General features: G+C 44.7%; 1 protein-coding gene across 1 annotated transcript in view; it reads right to left on the bottom strand.

The window, feature by feature from the left end:
* Nucleotides 1-21701, bottom strand: part of TRPC6 (transient receptor potential cation channel subfamily C member 6) — a 72385-nt gene extending 50684 nt beyond the window's left edge. The window contains exon 1 of the mRNA XM_028726133.2: nt 20925-21701. Coding sequence (XP_028581966.2) covers nt 20925-21070 — 146 coding nt within the window. The 5' untranslated portion in view covers nt 21071-21701. The remainder of the gene's footprint in view (nt 1-20924) is intronic.
* Between the last annotated feature and the right edge of the window lie 847 nt (nt 21702-22548).

The raw sequence follows: 22548 nt of genomic DNA on the forward strand, positions 1-22548 counted from the left end.
CCTAAGCTTTAGAGAAGTACAGGACTTGCTAGCCTTTGGACCTAGAGCCTGGACTCAGGACCTAAAGCATGAGAGAAGGGCAAGGAGTTGTCCCTGATAAGGTGTGTGCTTTGGGGAGCTTCCTTGCTTCCACGTGCCTCCTAAATGACTCAGGAGGCTCTGACTGACAGTAGGTGACCTGCCAAGGCTAGTCTTAACAGGTGTCCAATCACATAGACCACTAGTGCTAGACTTGGATGGGGAGTGAGAGGGAGCACTTAACCCAGGAGTGGAAAACCTGTCTTCCTCCAGTTGTACACCATTTCCTATAGCCATTAGCTATGCTGACTGGGGCTGATGGAAGCTGGAGTCCAGCCAGATCTTGAGGTTCCCCATCCTTGTTTTAACCCTTTCCCCACAAATGGTTGAAAGAGGAAAAACATACATTTAGGGCAAAGCCATTGGGGAAAATATGTGGTAACAGAAGCCAACTCCCACCCGCTTTTTGCTAAATGTATATTATCACTTCTCACATAACGTGTACTTTGTCCCTAAGAGGGCAAGGAAAACTGAGAGCGAAAATGGACACAGAGAGGTGCAGTAGGAACCGCAGATGTGAGAAAAGCTGAAGTTCACATATAGTTTTCAAATAACCAGCCAAAATATTTGGCTGCAGGCTTCTTAACTCCATGCAGCAGGGATCCAAAGGGCGGAGAGTGTCGTGGCATATTCTCGCCTCAGAAATGCTTAAGCTTATTCCAGAAAACCACAAGAATTTGAATTTTCTATCCTTCTTCATATCTACCTATCTATACATCAACTTGATAAAACTGTTTGATTTTCAATTTTTTCTCACATTTAAGAGCAGGCAAAATGAGCTGCGGTGAAGTGTAACTGAGAGGTCCAAACAGTGTAGCCGGCTTGAAAACTGGCAAACACCCAGTTGAGAAACCAATAGCCATAGAAGGAAATTTTTGCTATGGGAAGAAGGTCAGATTGTAGCAAGCCTGAAGTGAATGCGCTTGGGTTTACACACAGCTTTTGTGGCAGAACAATTGCTTGAGTAGGCGGAAGACGACAGGGAGTGGTGGAGATTTAACAGGACAAGCAAAGGTCCAAAACAGGTGACCAGGACATATGATGCCAAATCGGGTTTGCCTTTTGCTGGACTCTGGACAGGAAGAATGCTACAAATGAAGCTGTCTTGGAGGACATGCTACCTTATCTTGTAGAAATGTCTTAGCATAAGGCAAGCAGCTTGAACATTCATTATCTCTTATTTGCATCAGGGACAAGTAATCTCTTATTTAATTTTTGGGGGGGGGTTTGGTGGGTGGGTGTATAATACCATTTTGAATCTTCATGTGTTAGTGCCAAAACTACCACACACACACACGAGAGAGAGAGAGAGAGAGAGAGAGAGAGAGAGAGAGAGAGAGAGAGATATCTGCAAAGTACACCACAAGTGCAAAAAACCTGCAATAAATAATGCAATGGACAATAGCCCCCAAAAGCATCTCGATAAGAACTCAGTGCACAGAATACTGAAAAACTTGCAGAGAGGACTGATAACTGGGTAGGATTAGGCTGGAGTGGCTGGAAGAAGAAGGCGCAGAAACAGTCATAAAGCCATAACTGTGTGTGTGTGCGCGCGCACGCGCGTGTGTGCATACATGCATGCATGTTAGAAAGAACCATGGTCTGGCTAGGTCACTTCCTGGTTCACTATTTTTCAATGTCTCCAGGGATGGAATTGAGAATGTCCATATAAATCCATGGAGAAATCTAAGAAGTCCATGCAGCTGGGAATGACACAAATGTGTCTTCATTTCATTTCACTTTTAATTTGTATACTGCCTTTATACAAGGTGGTTTGCAAGCTGAAAATGTGGCCAGCATGACTAAACCACTTCTGGTGCAACGGAACACCGTGACGGAAACCAGAGTGCACAGAAACACTGTTTCCCTTCCCACCACAGCAATACCTTTTTATCTGCTCACACTGCCATGCATTTCAACTGCTAGGCTGGCAGAAGCTGGTACAGAGCAACGGGAGCTCACCCCATCACGCTGATTCGAACCGCCCACCTTCTGACCGGCAAGCCCAAGAGGCTCAGTGGTTTAGACCACAGCACCACCTGCGTCTCTCGTAATACTAGAACTCAAGAGCAACCAGTGAACCTGAATGGTGGACTATCCAGAACGGACAAAAGGAAGTACTTACTCATACATCACACAGTTAAACTATGGAATCTGCTACCACCATGGGTTCTCTATGCCTGGTTTACCTTTGAACTCTGATGGTGCAAGGGGAATTTATGTGCAATCCAATCCGGGTTCAACAAGAATAAAACAAAATTAGGATGGCACTGTTCCAGAAATATAAGCAACAAGTCAAAACCTACATCCCACGATTTCCAAACCATTAACTATAATCAATTTGATATGAATCAGATCACATACCCATAAGAACCAAGAGCTCAGGGACCAATAGGTTGTGGACTTGCCTGGAAAGGGGGAAAAATGAAGCTCCTCAGGAGTCATTAGCCCCTGTTTCTTGCTTCCCTGTCGCCAGACTAATGCAATTATCATACTGAAAATGCCAAAGTTTGCATAAGTAGGAACAAAAATGAACTTTATTGGTTTAAGTAATACTGTTCTAATGCGCACACTGCATTACAAGGCATGACTTATTTTCGAAATGACCGAAGCAGTGTTTTCTGCAGGGACAGTAGAAACTGATTTTACGAGCAATGAAAACAAATAAATAAAAATCCTTCCAGTTCATTGTGAAGGCAGGACTACAGTGTAAAATGTGGTTTCTAAAGTTTTATGTGGACCTTTCTGAGACAAAAGCAGTGGAAGAACACTTGCAGTTTATGCCAGACCTGTTCTGCTCTAAAAGCACTGGGAGATCTAAGTGGCAAGAAACGATCCCATGATGTGGCTACTACTTCCATATTTTCAAATTTAACCTTGATATAGCTGTCTATGGCATGTTGGTGGCAAGGAAAAAAATAGATATATAAAAGATGAATTCCTGGATGCCAAGATTCAAGTTTGGGTGAGAGTCACAAAATCATAAACATGCAGCAAAGTAAAGCATGGAAATATAGGCTGTTAGACCTTTAAAATATGCTCTTCTAAGTTCCTTCCAAGGTTCTCCACTTCCTTTAGCATAGAAAAAGACACATATTTGTTAAGTTAAAAATATGTTTACTTACAAACTCTTCAAGGGTCCAGTTCATGTGCATTTCCTGGGGGGGGGGGGTCACTGTTTTGTTTTTGTTCTTGTTTATATTATGTATTTTTTGTTTTTTTGTTTTGCTTTTTTAGCTTGTGAAATCTATGGATGAAGGGCACCATACAAATTTAACAAATAATAAATAAATAACTTTCCATATAGCCATCAGAACACACAGGCAGTGAAACCTGGCTTAGTTACAGTGATGAAAGTTCCTAAATTATTGGTATAGGAACAGAAGAAAGGCTCCAGTTACGGATAGGTAGCCGTATTGGTCTGCCATAGTCAAAACAAAAAAAATTCCTTCCAGTAGCACCTTAAAGACCAACTAAGTTAGTTCTTGGTATGAGCTTTCGTGTGCATGCACACTTCTTCAGATACACTGAAACAGAAGTTGCCAGATCCTTCTATATAGTGAGAAGGTGGGGAGGGGTATTACTCAGAAGGGTGGTGGGAATGGGTGATTGGCAGATAGCTGTGATGAGCCTGTTGACGACTCTTAACGACTGCAATAGGTCTTACAGGAAAAAGCAAGGGGTGAGAAGGGGAAAAATGGCTTTGTCATGTATAATGAGATAAGAATCCAATGTCTTTGTTCAGACCAGGTGTCTCCATGGTTTTAAGTTTGGTAATAAGTTGCAATTCAGCAGCTTCTCTTTCCAGTCTATTTCTGAAATTCCTTTGTAGTAAAACAGCTACTTTGAGATCTTGTATAGAATGTCCTGGGAGATTGAAGTGTTCTCCTACTGGTTTCTCTGTCTTGTGATTCTTGATGGCTCGTTAGAGCCATGTGGCTACATTGCAGCAACCAGCTTAGCCTCTTCACACACTGAACTTCTCTGGTAGACTGAGGTAAACAAAGGCCTTGATTGCCTTCCTCCCAAGGTGAGGGGGAGTAGCCTAGCTAAGCCTAGCAGGACAGCTTACTCTATGACATTAACCTCTTCATGCACTAATTAGACTTAAGCATGTTGGTTATATGAAGCTGGATATCCCACAGCTTGGTGGTGTTGTAGTGAGATTACTAGAATGTACTTTATGTGGGGATAGTTGTGAAGACTCTTTCAAGGCTGCAGTAAGTTCCAAACACAAGTGCTTGGCTGTTAATCACTACTCACCCTGTTAAGTCATATTTCCAATCCCCAGTGTTAAAAGATCATCACTAGATTAAGTATCATCACAACCGAAAGCACTGGTTTTAACCTGTAAAGCCCCAAACAAAGGACCATCTTCTCCTTTATGAACCTGCTCTTTGTAAATTTATCCTTTGGCAGTGAGACAGGTTTCTTTCAAGGAAGGAAAGGCCGTGTGCATTGTTTTCCATTCAGGCACTTCAGAGTCTCGAGTCTGCTTTGCTTCAGAAAGGCTGCCAAATCCTAGACTTTCAATGATTAAGTGTACGGGATTCTTATCCAGCACTGAATATTGCAAGAAGGGTATATGGATCACTGCTCATAATATTTTATTGTAACAGGGTGTTTTTTTCTAAAATCCATGCTTTCCTTCTTCACAACTGAAACTGTTCGTTTTAACAATGCCACAAACAGTTTTCTGATGAGGTCTCTAAAGACTTCTTCCACAGACTGGAATGTTTCTGGAAATGTTTTTACCCTGTGAACACATTTTCCTCCAAACTAGTTTTAGAATGCTGTTTGAAAGAGATGAAAGAACAATTAGGGGTAGGGGGGTGGGGAAAGCAACGTTATTGAAACTAGTTCATTCAAGAAATGCATATACTGTACTGGGGAAAGAACAGAATGCCTCAGTCAACAATCTAGAATAATGCAGGGGAAAGTGCTCTCCATCACTGCTTCCACTAGTGATGGAACAAGCGATCAGCGCTGTGGCATTAATAGCAAGCAGATGCTCAGCGGCAGGAGCCTCACTGTGAAAACAGCATGCAAGCATTTGCAGATCGGAGGAAGCTAACTGCAAGGCTTGGCAGCTTATAAAGTGCATCCACAAGAGCAGAGAGGGAGGAAAAGGTACTGAAATGTAAAGGGCAGGAGCTCAGAGCCAATCGCAATGGGAGTGCGCCTTTAAAAGCAGTGCAGGATTTTAGCAAATGTTGGTATTTAATAATTTTTTATATCTCATTTTTCCTCCAAGGAGCTCAAGGTAGTGTACATGGTTCTTCACAGCTACCATTTCATCTTGACAACCCTGTGAGGGAGGTTGGGCTTAGAGAAAGTGGAAAGCTACCCTAAGGTCACCCAGTAAGCATCATGCATAGAATGGAAGAACTGTCAAGTTGGAAGAGACCTTGAGGATCATCTAGTTCAACCATCTGCAAACCTGTGACCTTGATTTTATCAGTACCATGCTCTAACCTCCTGGTCTCCCAGATCCTAAGGTGGCTCTACACACAGGCAGGGGGATGCTATAAATAAGTCATAAATTCAATTGTTATAGCAAAAAGGGGGGAAACTGTATGTAAAATTGCATAGAAAAGTTTTGTGCTCTACAGTGCTATCTGGTGTTGCAAGTGTATGATGCATTTAAAACACTGGTTGTTTTTTTACTAATTTAGCTGAGTCCCTAGTCCAAACCCCTCACAACACTGCACTGGTTCTCACCTGTATTAGAACATTCAGCTGCCCAAATCCTCTTGTCTGCAGAAGAGTTTGAAAAGTACAAGAGGAAGCATAACTCTGCACAATAGACACTGAAGGCAACCAACAGCAGTATTACTCTTATATTCCTCCTTTGCAGCCATTCCCCTTAGCCAGACATGAAATACAGTAATGAGAACTATGGATATGCATTACAACAAGCAGGGTTTATTGTAACGTATCATTTCATCGTTCATTACAATTACTGTGTAAAACTATTAAAAACTCCTCTAACAGGCTTGCTAAATTTGCCATAATGGCCTTGCCAGATTTATTAAATTCTATTAGGGTGGGTGGTCACCCAAACAACTTGTAACACCGAAAGCCAGCATCAGCACCCATCTCCCTGAAGAATTATTATCTCGGGCATGCTCTTTCAATAAGGTCTCCTGCACCAAACCCTTTTGAAATGAATGGGGTCTGTGCAATATTCAAGTATTGCAGGCTTGAGTGAAAATGTCAAGCAAAATATACAGGGACAGAGGCCACTATGTGATAACTGAAAAGGAACACTGGCCATATTTTCTGAACAAGCTAATTACATTTTCTGCTCAAAGTTGATTCATTATTTTAGCATTTATGAGGAAATGAAAGTCAGCCATGCAGAAATATGACTACAAATTACTGTTGCTCCAGACAAGTTTTTCAAGTTGTGCTATAAACCATTTGTGCATTAATGTTCCACAGAGTTTAGCAGGGCACTATTCAGAGAATGTAACTGCAATTAGCGACACGCTTTCGAAATATCTGAGATTCAAAGTATTGCAGCGTTTTTTTGATGAACTATCGATCTCCTTATATTGTAATGTACAGCTGAGGGCTTGTTTTATAGGTAAAGAAGACAAAGAGTTAGAAACAGCTATCCCATATAGCTAAATACTCCAATCTTGACCGTTTTTGCACTCTCCTAGGTATTCACATAGTGATGTATGGAAGTGAGAGCTGGACCATAAAGAAGGCTGATCGCCGAAGAATTGATGCTTTTGAATTATGGTGCTGGAGGAGACTCTTGAGAGTCCCATGGACTGCAAGAAGATCAAACGCATCCATTCTTAAGGAAATCAGACCTGAGTGCTCACTGGAAGGACAGATCGTGAAGTTGAGGCTCCAATACTTTGGCCACCTCATGAGAAGAGAAGACTCCCTGGAAAAGACCCTGATGTTGGGAAAGATGGAGGGCACTAGGAGAAGGGGACGACAGAGGATGAGATGGTTGGACAGTGTTCTCGAAGCTACAAACATGAGCCTGACCAAACTGCGGGAGGCAGTGGAAGACAGGAGTGCCTGGCGTGCTCTGGTCCATGGGGTCACGAAGAGTCGGACACGACTAAATGACTAAACAACAACAACAACAGGTATTCACAAGCAGGTTTCAGGTAGTTTCCATGTTAAGAATAACATGAACCTGTAAGGTGGTCCTTAGCAGAGTCTCGGATTAATAGCTGGATCCATTCCTGACACTTACATACATAACTAAGGATCTCCAGGGAGCACTAAGCCTTCTGCCCCTTTCTTGACAGCACTTTGATAGGCATACTACTAGCACAGGTAATGAAGGTGCAGCTCTAAGGAGGGATGGGACATCTGGAGTTGTCGATGAACCTAAAAAGATGCCTTTTATGAGGACCATTGGCCACTTAGCCTAGTATTGTTGATGCTGATAGGTACCAGCTTAGTTCTCACAGCAACCTTTGTGTGAGTTATGTCAGGTGGAGAAACAGCTAGATGCCCAAGGCCACTCAGTTTGTTGAGAGATCCTCCTGACGAGGTTTGCTGTGCCCTCCAGATATTGTTGGGACTACAACTCCCGTCAACCTCATCTTACATGGACAATGGATGATGGGAGTCATAGTCTAACAACATCTGCAGGACACCATTTTGGCTATTTCTGCTCTGGGCAGAATGGCTATTGAGGGGTGAAACCTGCAATGTGGGAGGTTGGACTGCTGAGATCTGGGTTCAAAGCTTCACTTGAAAGGCTTTCTGGACAAACGACTTCCAGCACATGGTAAAACTGTTCTCGAACTATACCATAAACTAGAACAGGATGGCGGAATATACTCCTAAGAGCATATAGTGCTTAGTGCTGCAAAAATCTGCAATCAGCCAATGGCAGAAGGTGTGGCATTATTGTGGAGTTTTTGAGCATCTGTTTCATGGCAAAGTCCTACCCATTAGTTTGGGATTATATGCACACATATCCATTATATATGTTAGCAATCATTAGCCTATGGAATTGCCCCATTACGTACAGAGATAGATAGAGATTTATTTCATTCCCAACTGAGGCTATAGTGCAATTTCAGTACTGGAAGATAATATAATACAGCTGTTGGCCAGTAAGTCACTTACAGGTTTTTCTAGTCCTTGGGAATTTATGCAATTTAGTGAAATGATGAACTGAGAGAGGATACTGGGATTGTATGGCAGGCAGTTTTCATCATCAAAATAAGTACTGGATTGTTTACATCTTTCTGTTTACATTTTTCTGCTAATTTTTGTATCACCTTGGCTCCAAGCATTCATTTGAAATCCCAGCTGTACTACTGTAGAAGCCAAAGTGTTTAATAAAAAATGTTAAACCAACCTCAGCTGGGACCTTTACTTATTTTCCTATATGAATTGAAGCTTCTGTTTGTCAAGAAAATGAAAAAGAAACGGAATAAGAAAATAAAGACAATTTATGGAATTATTTAAAGAAAGGCAGCAGTGTCACTTCTCTCTCCTGATTTGCTAATTGCAATTAATAGAGGGCTGATGCTGACATGTCACGATCCAGCCAAAATTAAACATTGAGACTGATGGACATTGAATGATTGAATGAATATAGGATTGCAGCGTAAAGATGGTTCCTGTTTGAAGACCTGTACTCTGATTGTTTTGTATTGCAAACTAGGCTAATTCTTTAAATTGTCATAGCAGACAACAGTGAATGATGGGAATTGTTGTTGCTGGGCATCCATCTGTCTTGAGAGACAATGGAGTATGCTTCCAAGGGTGAAATCAAACCGCTGCGTTAGCAGCATCAAAGTGACACCCCCCCACCCCTGGGCGCAAGCCTGGGCAGTTTGTTTGGAGGTCCTGAACTGCCCAAACAACAAAACCTCCCTCTCGGCCTCACTGATGTGGTCCAAAGGAAAGCAGAGCAACATGTTTGGCACCAGCTTGGCTGCAGGAGTTGCCAGAAGGAGGCATGCAGGCATCCAACCATCTTAGGGATTCCACCCCAGATTTGTGTAGGGTTTACTCCTGAGCTTTTTCTTCTCCCTAAGATATCTCACAAAGCAGTGGAGGTTTAGGGTCAGAGTTTTCCTTCTCCTAGATGGGCTACCTTCCCATGTTGACAGGCCCCATCTGCCCTTCACTTCCCTCTGTTAGATTTCTGTTATGCCACTGTGCAGTTTTTGGAGTCACAAGACTCTGTTTACTTTCCAGACTGTTGAAGTCTCACGGGAGACGGATGTTGATGTTACTGGTTTCCTGTTTCTTCACTGACTCTCACAGAGAGCAGATGTCTATTCTTTTCTGTCCTGCATAGATAGAAATAAACCTAACGATGTAGCATATATTTCTTGCTCTTCTGCTGCTGTTTCGATACTCTGTGTAATGAGGGAACGTGCCTGAAGCCTCATTAAAGGCTTAGGTTGTTAATCACCGTTGGAAGAGAGCCTCAATGGATTCTGACGTACGTCATGGGGGAGAGCCGTTTCAGCTCGGTCGTACGGAATCTCCGACACCCTCTACACAGCATGTACAGAAACCACCTTCTTGACCGCTGGATCCACCATTGGTCCCATCCGCTCAGTCCAAAACTGACTGGTTGAGCAAAGCTATGCTAAAGTATGGTTTATTGACATGAGAATTTAGCCTCTGTATGCTGAAAACAAATCCCAACAGCAAATGAAAATTTATTTCTCGGAATGAAAGATTTCAGTATCTTTGAATGCAGCGACTGTAGCATTCATGGATCCCACACTTTAGCATGGCTTATTTTGAATTAGCCGTAAGAATGGCAGAGTTAATGGGAAGCTTTTTCCCCCCAACAAATTTTATGTTGTGGCTGAATGTGATTGCAGAATGCACTCATCTGTGCTGTTACCATAAATTACAGCATCCATTCTATTTTTTTCTTTTCTTTTTGAAAAAAACCCCAAAACACTAAGATTAAAGCTGAGTCTCAGCATTAAACAGATGGCGAAGCTGCAAATGCTAGCAGCTCTGATCACCTGATGGAGCGTAGGTGTGGCTGCAAACAACCTCCCTGACTCCAAACAGCTGATTAGAGTACAATCACTATTTTTCTCTCTCATTATGGATGTGCAGATGTCTCTGGCAGCCCCTGGATAGCTCTATATGGCATCACAAATGGAGCCAATCTGCTCCATTTGCACCCCTGTCATTCGGGTAGCTTCATTTTCTTTCATAAAATTTTTTGGGAGGGTGTGTTTTCTGCATGGGTTTGTTTGCTAAATCAGGCACAACGCCTTTGCTGTATTTCCTAGCTTCACTGGATGTGAATTGCTGCAACGTGCAGCTCATTCAGCAATACGATCTTCTAAAAAGCAGCCGGAGAAGGACTCACAGGAATCATTGGCTCATTTAGCTCAGCACTGTCTAATTCTGTACACAACATAGAATCACAGAACTGTAGAGTTGGAAGAGACCACGAGGGTCATCTAATGCAACCCTCTGTGATGCAGGAATCTTTTGCTCAAGGTGGGGCTCAAACCGCCATCACCCTGAGATTAAGAGTCTCATGTAGTGGCTCTCCGGGGTTCCAGACAGAAGGTCTTTCCTACTATCTGGCGATCTTGGGACGTGAACCTGGGAACTTCTGTGTATGAGGTCTTCCCCAACATTTAAGACTGGCACTTAAGATTTAAGAAAGGAAGATGCTTCTGTAAAGGTTGGTGACCACTGGAATGTGTACCTTCCTGTCCAGTTGTTTTTGGGGGTGAAGGTGCATAGCATATGTTCTCCCAATGGGCTATGGCCCTTCCCTGGAAATGACTCTGTTCAGTTCCACACAACCAATTTTTTTCAAGCACCAAAGCAACATTTCATCCTTCCCAAAAAGGCAAGCACATAACCTCTTGCCATGCAGCAATCTCTACAGAGCTCCTTTCCGCACATGGTGCTCTCCATAATCGTAAGCAGCCCTCTGTAATGTGGAGGCTGGCTATAACACTGCCCTGGATTTAAAGAACTGGTGGTGCAGTGGTCTAAACCACTGAGCCTCTTGGGCTTGCCGATCAGAAGGTTGGCGGTTCAAATCCCCATGATGGGGTGAGCTCCCATTGCTCGGTCCCTGCTCCTGACAACCTAGCAGTACAAAAGCATGCCCAAAAGTGCAAGTAGATAAATAGGTACCGCTCCAGTGGGAAGGTAAATGGCGTTTCCGTGAGCTGCTTTGGTTCACCAAAAGCGGCTTAGTCCTGCTGGCCACATGACCCGGAAGCTGTACAGCGGCTCCCTCAGCCAATAAAGCGAGATGAGCGCCGCAACCCCAGAGTCGGCCACAACTGGACGTAATGGTCAGGGGTCCCTTTACCTTTACCTATGTATGTAAGTATGCATGGCATTGCAAGCGTAATCTAGGTTTCATGGTATTGTACCACAGAAGTTAGCAAAAATGGCACATTTAGTACAACTGGGACATTTGGCCCAACTCATTTGCTACCTATGCCTCCTAGCTGTTATTCCTCTTCAGGGACTGTTCCATTTGTATGAATTTGAATTTCTCCACTTTCTTGCTTCATGCAGTATTAAAAAGTACCACCAGGTTGCCATCAAGGGATTATATATGTTTGGCCTTAATAAAGCATAGAATTGCAGTCTGCAAACACAGGTAAAATTGTATGCTTGGTGGGCGTAATTAAATACAAAGGCCAGCTGGCTCTCTGGGCTCTTAAATAAAAAGGAATTTAATCTTAGTTTAACAAGATATAAAGGAAACACATTTGTATAAGAAAGCCTCGGGATTTGCCCTCCTCTAATTACTACTTCACCCTCAAATCCTTTCATCCTCCCTCCCCAGTGCCTGGGGCACTGGAAGTATGTTTTGCAGGCAAACAGCACCCTGTTTATCATTCGTTGCAGAATGAAGCTGCAGTGAAGAAGTGTCTGTAAAGGTGAACGTAGCCAGGAACTTAAGTCTGAAAATGGGGAAAGCTGCACTTGCATGAGGATTCCATCTTTGCGCATTTTGACAATCCTTGGATTGTGCAAACAAGCATTTGTGTGTGGTGTGTGGCAGCCAGAAACATTTTTGTCTTGCAGAACTGCAGGCTACTGTATATTTACTGGGACACATGTCTGTACCTATAGAAATAAACATACCTTCCACATTCACGCAGATTGCTTACTGGTGCACAGCATAATAAAATGTGACTTTCTGGTGTTAACTAGGGAAGTCTTAAGACAGCTTAATGGAAGTGCTAATGGTAAATGAATGCACAGGTGATAAAGTTTTTCCCTTGATCCCTCCAAAGGGTTGTGTAACTAAATAATTGTCCCATTGACAGGATCGGCAGCAACAGGAGCTGATATGTTCTATGCTTAAGTAATATTATTTTAGGGTCATTTGGTAGTCAATATCCATCTAAGCGAGGATTTGGGCTTTGGGAAGGAGATGCAAGACTCTGGCAGGGTCCTCAAACCCTCCAACCTTTTCCCCAAAGCTGGGAATCGAGGCTTTGGGAAGAAGGAAAGAGGACTCAAGGACCCCTCACACATTCTTCCCAAAGTCCAGTGCCTCACTTCCCCATCGGAGTGAGGGCTAGGGGCAGGGCCTCAGATGTTGCAGAGGGCCGCTAAAAAGACCTTGAGGGCCACATGTGGTCTGTAAGGAATGAGGCAACTTTTCAGTATGGCCAGTGAGTCTGGGGTGATTGGAGTTGGAGCCCAACCACATCTCTGCCTGAGACGTGTGCACAAACTTATAAGCAGTTATTTTAGACTTAATAAGAAAACTATAATGGATTTATGTGGAAACATATGGTTATGTAGGAAGTCTGCAGAAGAGAGAAAATGTACATTTGTATGCCATGTGATAAATTGGGGTGGAGGAATGACCCAGTAATCTTTTACTTTTGATTAACTTGGTTGCTTTACACATTTAAAGTGCTAATCATTTGACACCCACAAACTTTTATTATTCCTACGACTTTGGTGAGAAGTCGTTAAGATTCTGCATCTGAGAAATGATGAGCATTTGGGTCAAACCTAAATTTATTTTCATCTCACTCTGAAAATAACGTTATTATTATTATTATTATTATTATTATTATTATTATTATTTCAAAACAGGCATAATAATTTCACTACATGTTAAAGGTATATTGCCTCTGAGAACCAGGCCCTAGGATGGATCTTTTCCCTCTTGAAGGCTGTTCTCCCAGATTAGGAAAAAAGAAAGGATATGAAGTGAGGCAGGTCATTTTGACTCAGGTTTTCTCTAAGCAAGCACACACAGCAACCTCCTGTTAGCAATAGACAATGATCAATGGCGCTCACCTAGAGACTCTGGTAAAAAATGTGTTCCGTCAACTTTTGCTCAGTTTTACAATCTAAGAAGGTGTATTGCAAATCACAGTGATCTTGTGGCCTGAGAGTTGATTTTGTTGAGTTCAAGTCACATCCTTGCAGTGAATTAATTTATTGGCTACTGAAGGCCATTTATTTCACAGCAGTTGCCCACAATTCCCAAACTGTGGGACATGTGTCTGATAGACAAGTGCCTACACCTTATTGTTTCTAGTAAGTGCAAAAAAAACCCAACCCTTTTTTATTCCTGCAAAATCATCTACCTGTGCCTATTTTATTTTATTTATTAGATTTATATACCACCCTCCGCAATAATCTCAGGTTTGTGGGTTTGAGCCCCACATTGGGCAAAAAAATTCCTGCATTGCAGGGGGTTAGTCTAGAAGACTCTTGTGGTCCCTTCCAACAATAAAGCTCACCCAAAACCAACAGGCTACTATTATAAGCGCTTATGCACCAACACTGGATGCCGATGAAGACATTAAAGAAAAGTTTTACTCTCAGCTGGATACTGTCCTATCTGAGACGCCTAAGGAAGATAAAATTATCCTCCAGGGTGATTTTAATGCAAGAGTTGGGCGAGATTTCGATCTGTGGCCTGGGACTATTCGGAAAGAAGGAGTTGGCAACAGCAACCAGAACGGAATCTTACTTTTGATGATATGTGCAGCTTTGTTATTACCAACACACTCTTTTGACAGAAAAATAAATTTAAAACTTCATGAAGGCATCCTTGGTCAAACCACTGTCACCTCTTGTTGTTGTTTAGTCGTTTAGTCATGTCCAACTCTTCGTGACCCCATGGACCAGAGCAGGCCAGGGACTCCTGTCTTCCACTGCCTCCCGCAGATTGGTCAAACTCATATCACCTCTTAGACTATGTTATTGTCCATGCTAAATATCGCCGTGATCTTAGCAAATCGTCTCTTAACAATATCCGAGGTGACCCTTCCTGAATCCCAAAATGCTTTTCTGCCTTCTAGGGAGACAGTGGACATGATTTTCACCACTCAGCAGCTTCAAGAAAAATGCAGAGAGCAAAACCAATTCCTGTATATGGTGTTTATTGACCTGACTAAGGCTTTCGACACTGTAAATCGTAATGCCCTGGGGACTGTCCTTCTGAAAATTGGCTGCCCAGATAAATTTGTAGACATCATTCGGCTCCTCCAGGATATGATGCAACAATCGCAGATAACAATGGCTCTGAAAGTGAACCATTCACAGTGGGATTAGGTGTTAAACAGGGTTGTGTTATTGTCCCAACTCTATTCATTATTTTCATTTCCATGATCCTACACTTTGTCGAAGGGAACCTCCCCACCGGAGTAGAAATCATATATCGAACAGATGGAAAGCTCTTCAGTCTGAGCAGGCTGAAAGCAAAGAGTAAGGTTACCATAACTTCTGTCATAGAGCTTCAGTATGCTGATGACAACGTAGTGTGTGTACACTCAGAGGATGACCTCCAAACCATCCTAAATATCTTTGCAGAAGCTTACGAATAGCTTGGCCTATCACTTAATATCCAAAAAACCAAAGTGCTGCACCAACAAGTACAAAATAACCCCTCTGCAGCGCCACAAATCCAACTCAATGGTGTAACATTGGAAAATGTCAATCACTTCTCCTACCTAGGCAGTTATCTTTCCACAAGGGCCAACACTGATGCCAAAATCGAACATCGCCTGAGCTCTGTGAGTGCGGCTTTCTCCCAACTGAAGTGCAGAGTGTTTGAGGACCGGGACATTTGCAGAGAAACCAAAATGCTTGTTTACAAAGCTATTGTACTACCAACCTTACTATATGCTTGTGAAACATGGACCACTTATAAACGCCATCTCCAACTCCTCGAAAGATTCCATCAACGGTGTCTCTGAAAAATTTTACACATCACTTGGGAAGACAGGCGAACTAATATCAGTGTACTGGAAGAACAAAAGATCACCAGTGTTGAAGCAATGATTCTTCAACATCAACTTCGTTGGACTGGTCATGTTGTGCGGATGCCTGATGGTCGTCTTCCAAAGCAACTACTCTATTCCAAACATAAAAATGGAAAGCGTAATGCTGGTGGTCAACAAAAGAGGTTTAAAGACTGTCTCAAGGCAAATCTTTAAAAATGTAGTATAAACACTGACAACTGGGAAACACTGGCCTGCGAGCGCTCCAGTTGGAGTACAGCCTTTACCAAAGGTGTCATGGGCTTTGAGGACACTCGAACTCTGGAAGCAAGGGAGAAACGTGCTAGGAGGAAGGCATGCTTGGCAAATCCACACCGTGATCAACTCCCACCCGGAAACCTATGTCCCCACTGTGGAAGGATGTGTGTATCCAGAATTAGCCTCCACAGTCACTTACAGACTCGTTGTTAAAACCGTGTTTGTGGAAGACAATCTTACTCGGCTACGAGTGATTGCCACAGAAGAAGAAAATCTATGATTCTGTTTTTATTGTTGGTGTCTTTATTGTTAGTCACACCAATTTTTTTGTTAAGAGTTTGTTTTCATATTTGTCAAGTTTCTTTTATGCTAAGTACTGTATGTATGTATGACCATCTTGGCTGTCTCTTAGTGAAGACCCAGGTCGTTGAGCCTGAGCTTCCACAGCCGCCAGCCGCCACGAACCACCATTGACAGGACTGGCAGCGGCGGCAGCAGATACGTTCAGTGTTTATAATATTTCATCCTCTTGCTAATTATGCTGTTTTAAATGTGCATTTTGTATTTGACTTCCTTTAGCCATGTTTTCTTTTGAAATGCTTAAGTTAAAAAAAAATGCTAGCCATGTTAAATGTGTATTCTGTACTTGACCTCCTTTGCAAAGATTTATTTTGAAATCTTCAAGATAATATTTTAGTTCCCTGTTACCTATGTTGTTTTGAATGTATACTTCATATTTGACTTTATTCAGAAATGTTTTATTGATTTTTTTTTATGTAGGCTGCAAACTGTTCCCTCCCCTTAAAAATATATAGTATAGAAATAAAATGAATACTAGTGATAATAATATGTAGACTTATAGCCACTGAACTCCTTAATCTTAATCCTTTCCTATTACTGCTGCCTCCTACCAACAGTCCTATTCTGTGCCAGGCTGTGTTAATAGGTTTTGGCAAGTTTAAGTGGTATAAATCAGAGGAGGTGGATAGCAAAATGACTCATGTTAAGTAGTTAAGATACAAAGGGAAAGCATTAGCGAGGAAGAAACTATGCCTCTTACAGCCATCACTGAATGTTTCAGATTCTTGTCATGTTACATAGTGTAATCAGTTCTTATTCTGCACGGAGGAATGACTGTACCTCTCAAATGCATGAACAAGTTAAAGTTGCCACCATCAAATCAAGAAACAGAAAAACAGGAAGCGCAGCATGTAAAGTTCATGTAATTTCTCAGAAACTCTATTCCTTTAAACATCTGTATACATTTCTATGCATTATTTTGAATGTATATATTCTGGATTTAAAAAAAAAAATAGGTAACCAAACACAAATGCACCATTCAAGATAGCTTCGTTAATTTATTTCTAATTTGGCTACACTGAAAGGTGCTTTCAGATTTACTCATCCAGAGGCAAAATTGATGAAATCTGATTTTCCTGGCTAACCCAGAATGTACCAGGTTTGGCAGCTCAGGAGGCATGGAAAAGTGAGGTGCTGTGCTCGGTTTCTTTCACACAAAAATTTGTGAAAAGATGTGACCTAAATCCCAAACTAAGTGTCAACATTTCCAAGGAATTTTGCATATTGAGCTGCAGTCTGCAACAGCTTGATGTCAGCAGTCTTTAACCTATGCGGAGATTATTCTGTTTGGAAATACCAATGTGTATGTCTTGCTAACTAGGATGGATAGCCAACTAAAATCATCACACTAGGGTGAGGGAATATGCCATGTAGATTAGCAAAATAAAATTACTGTTGCAGATGGCAGTGGTTCGTGGCCAACTTTCCCTTATATTCACAAGACATGCACAACTGGTTGTGATCCATTCATGTGTGGCATGGACTCCTGATGTTACCCCCTACTCCTATGGGAAAAAAGAGTTGACATGATGGTTGGGAAGGGGAAGGGAGCAAAAACATCTGTCGCATAACTGGATTATGCTTCAGGGGATGTTAATAATGGTCTGCTGAAATGAGAACTCTCTGGCAAGGACCTACACAGATATTCCATGCCAGAGAGCGCTCATCTCTCCTTCTCAGCAGACCCTTATTAACATTCCCTGAAGCATAATTCACTTACCTGACAGATGCTTTTGGTTCCCTTCTCTTCCCCACCCCCATTCCCCCCAAAATACACATTTCTGCTCCATTTACACACACACACACAACGCCTTCCTACACGTATGTCGAGTCCAAGACGGACTAGCCTTACGCAGCAACTCCTAGTTCTGACACTTGAAAAGAGATGCCTCTTTTTTTTTTTTTTTTTTGCATCTATCATCTCCCTTTTCCTCTCCACTTCCTGCACTGGGCTGTAGGCAGGAGATAGTATTACTCATTGCATCTGGAGAGAATTTGTCAGTTCTTCAAATCTTTTTCAAGTATGTGTACTGCAGTAGAGTGGGAGGCCAAAGACTCAGGTTGGCTGTGCCTAAAAGTGCCTCTCAAGAATACAGTACAGTGGTACCTCGGGTTACATATGCTTCAGGTTACAGACTCCGCTAACCCAGAACTTTGCTTCAGGATGAGAACAGAAATCGAGGCCCCATTAGCTAAAGTGGTGCTTCAGGTTAAGAACAGTTTCAGGTTAAGAACGGACCTCCGGAACGATTTAAGTACTTAACCCGAGGTACCACTATAACTGAAAATACAGAGTTCTCAATAAAGGTATTTCTGGGCACCCTCCCTTTCTTTTTCACCTTCCGGGTGGTGTCCCCCCTCCCTTTTTTTCCCCTTTGGAAGAAACCACTGAGTGTCAACCTGGGGGGGAAGAGGTCTCTGCATCATTACCAGCAGACATAATGGGGTGGGGGGAGGGGAAGCAGATAGTTTGAGGTTTCAGAGAGGCATCTGGGTGACCACAAGGCCAGCTGAGAGATCTCTCTTCCAGCTTCCCTTGGCCAGAGTGCAGGCTTCCCCCAGGTCACCACGAAGCAGCGATGGTCTTTTCTGTCACCACCCCTCTGTGAGGCATTAATTCTTCATACTGCTGGCAAAAAAGCAACCCAATCACACACTCCTGGTGCCTTGCAGCCTTCCTCCAGCATGCAGCAGGTAGATCAGCTCACATCTTTGAATCCTGTTCCCTTAGTTTGTACTCGCAATCATTTGTGGACATTAGGAGTCTCGCTCCATGTGAAAATGCACTGGGAGAGAGAGAGAGAAATCTGTCCCACCCCCACACACCATCCCTTATTTGTAACTGCCCTAGTTAGAAGGAAACTGTTATTCATTTCATTCCACTGGAATCTTTTCTAGCCTACAAAGGACCTCAGGATGTTTAATGCTAAGAACTTAATTCGTTCTGAAGGTCCGTTCTTAACCTGTAACTATTCTTAACCTAAGGTACCACTTTAGCTAATGGGGTCTCCCGCTGCCGCCGCACAATTTCTGTTCTCATCCTGAAGCAAAGTTCTTAACCTGAGGTACTATTTCTGGGTTAGCGGAGTCTGTAACCTGAAGCGTCTGTAACCCGAAGTACCACTGTAATGGAACTGCACCGTAGGATCTCTAGAGTAGCTACACACTCCCTCTGACAGCAGCCCCTGACAAACATCCTGCCATAGGAGTTCCCCACATTCACCTTATTCCCCATCTTCCAAACACACCTGTAACTGTAACAAAAAGCTCACGGCCAATCCTGTGTAAGAACTGTCTTCTTTATGCACCCTGCCTTGTTAAGAGCAGGGATGGGGGAACCCGTGGCTCTCCAGATGTTTCTGAACCAGAAACCTCACCCTCCCTGACCATTGCCCATGCTGGCAGAGCCTGGTGGGAGTTGGAGTCCGCCAACACCTAGAGGGCCATAAAGGCTTCCTCATCACAAGAGAGAAAGCACCTGCATCCCTGTGTGTCACCTCCCTCCTTCGACATACACTTTATATACATTCTCTTCATCACATTCCACTTCCCACACGAATACGCTGCTCACTTACAGCCCTCACCAAAATGCTCCCCGCAGACACACATCCCTAAACCTGGGCAGGAAGGCGCATGCTCAAATGGTTACCAACCTCGACGGAAGCACCAGCAGCGCTCAGAACCTCAAATCTTAACATGTTAAAGAAGAGCTGTTGGAGTGCGCATGCTTTGCAGTGGAAAGCTCCCCGTCATCTCTGTGCAGGGCTGGGAAAGCCCCCGGCCTGAAATCCCAGACAACTGCTGCCAGCCAGTGTAGGCAATAGTGAGCCAGGTGGAACCCCTGATCGGATGCAGGATAAGGCAGCTTTCTCTGTTTGTAAATAGGCACTACATAAGTGTGTTGGTGTGGGTTTCCCCTTTGCCTGTTCATTCAACCGGGCTGGGAAGCAGGCAGCAGCTAACAGTTCTGGGGTGCCAGGCAGGCAGGAGCCCTTCCCGAGCCACATCCAGCCCATTCCTATGCATGGGGTGCCCCAAATTCTCCACTGCTAGTGGACAACAGGTTGGCTGCCTCTGCCCCTTGGGCATGGCATCGGCTACCTTCTACATCCCATCATTCCCTCAGTTCCCACACCTAGAGAGCTGGGCAGCGAGCAGCCCACATCTTTAATTCTTAGCTGTAGCTAACGCCACCCTCAATCTCACACACCACCCTGTGATGGAAAGAGGGGCTGCCTGCCCCAATCAATCAACATCAATACAAATCTGAGATTCTGCACCCACCCCCAGCAAAAATCCTGGCTGCACCCATGGGGGTGCCTCTCTGGAAGAGAAAAACACACAGACTCCATTGCACTCTTATAGGAGAGAAACCACCAGCGCCTGCCACCTATTCCCTATCTTCCCTCCACGGGTGCCGATTTGAATAAAATATTGAGGGCGGGGGCGCCCCAGGTAAGCCCCGCCCCGCATGATCACATGACATGGCACACCATTCGAATGGCAATGCTCCTCAACTTTGGGGGGGGGGGCTCAGATATTTTATTGTGGGGGACGAAGGGGGCCTCGCCCCCTAGAAGTTGGCTCCTAGGCTTCCTTCAAGCCCCACAGCGGAAAGGCTCCCTAGATAAGTCTTCCCCCCCCCCAGCCCTCCCACATCTTCCCGCGCTTTTCCCCTTTCCCAACGGGGGAGGCTGGAAGCCACAGGTGCAGCTCCGTGAAGGGAAAAGCTCCGCGCGCCAAGAGGAGCTCCCTGAAGGAAGCTCTCTGGATCCGGGAAGCGAGTCAGCCCGGCCTCATAGCAGCCCCGCTACTGTTTCACACGACCCCCTTTGAACTCTTGTGTTTCAAAAATGAGAGAGAGAGAGAGAGAGAGAGCGCAGCTGGCTTCTCTCTGCCCTATTCCCACACCATCGTCGTCGTCGCCGTTTGGGCAGCGCGTGAGGGAGACGCGCCTGACTTCCCACCCCTCTGCCAAAAGCGGCGCCCACCCCCTCGCTTTGGCGGGAAAAAGCCACTCACGCGGGGTAGTAAGCGTAGGGCGCCGTGCAGTTCTCCTCACACGCCTCCGAGTCCATCAGCAGGTAGTCGCGGCTGTCGTTCCTCCGCGCCCCGCTCGTCGCTGGAGAGCAGCTCGGCCCGAAGGGCGGCTGGCCAATTTGGCTCATGGCGCTGCTGCTGCTTCTTCTTCACCCCGCTCTTGCTTGGGGTCGTCGTCCCTGAGAAAGCCCCTCGTTTCCTTCTCCTCGAATTATTTAAAGGATGACACCCCCCCAAAAAAAAACACCTGACACACACACAAAGGGGGAGAGAGTGGGACGCTCCTCGCACTCGGGGCTGCTGCCTTTCCTTCAGAAATAAGGAGAAAAAGTGGCCCCGGGGTTCCCGCCGCCGAGGAGGAGATTCGCCTGCTTGGCGCGCCCGCCGCTCGCAGCTACGGGCAGCGCGGTGTCCCCATGGCGAAGGAGGAGCCGGGGTCGCCGGAGCTCCAGCGGAGGCAGCGAAGCCCCGAGCAGCCCTTCGCCTTCGCTTTGCTGCCGGGGTCGCTCGCTGCAGTCCATGAAGGTAGCGGTGGCGGCGGCGGCAGACACCGACTGAGGCGAGCAGAGAGAGGAGTTACTATGTCAACCAGCGAGATCCGCCGCCGCCACCCCTTCGAAAGTCGTCACTGCCCGCAGCCTTTGCCAAAAAAAAGGAGGGGGCTTTAAAAGTTTGCGCGGCTCCCGCTGTCGAGGAAGAAAGAAGGGGGAAAGGGGTGGAGGAGAGAGAGAGGGGGGAAATCACATGGCGCAGGAGGAAAAGTTCTGGCGCGCCCGGCCGAGATGCGAGGCGCACCATCCTCGGAAGCCACGCCCCTCGGTTGCTGCCCGCCCCCTCGACGTTCCCTTGCTTTCCCACGTCCAACAGGTAGATCGTGATCTACCGCTAGATCACTGGACGTCTGTGGTAGATCACCAGCTCCTCCCATAGAAGCTCAACAACTTTGGCTCGCCTAAGCTCATCATTTTCTCCCTGCACCCCCCAAAACGGGGCTTTCCTCCTCCCTAAAAAAAGAGCCCAACAACTCTTTCACCTGAAACCCCAAAAACAGGGCCTTTGTTCCTTAAAAAAAGCTCAGGAACTTTGACCTGAACCCCCAAAAGGGGGGCAGGTCACCGCCAGTTTTTAACTCTGTGAGTAGAGCGCAGTCATTTGGGAGTTGGCCACCCCTGTAGTAGCGCATCAGAAGGAAGCATCCTGTTTACAAGCTGCCTCCCGAGGGAGCAGCTCTTCCTCTCCTCCTCCTCCTCCTGCGCCCGATGCTATGCGAAGGCATTGAGGCGGCTCAAGAGCTAGGATGGTCCCGCTCCTGGTTTAGACTCGCCACCTCTCTCCATCGCCAAGCATCGTGGAAAGGTGTAGCTCTGTCAGTAGAGCACGAAGCTATTAATCTCGGGGTCCTTGGTTCATGCCCAGGGCCTTGCAGAGGCAGGCAGAGGCCCCGGCCAGGTAGATAATGTGGCCCCCCCCCTTTTTTTTTTTACCCTGGGGATAACTGAAGTCTTATAAATAAGTAAGTATATAGATAATTTTCACAAAAGTTATGCTGACACATAATTTTATTTCAAGGCTTGAACCGTATCTGCATATAAAGACAAAATGGAAA

This window comes from Podarcis muralis, chromosome 4, assembly GCF_964188315.1.
Source record: "Podarcis muralis chromosome 4, rPodMur119.hap1.1, whole genome shotgun sequence".
In the NCBI taxonomy this organism is placed as follows: domain Eukaryota; kingdom Metazoa; phylum Chordata; class Lepidosauria; order Squamata; family Lacertidae; genus Podarcis; species Podarcis muralis.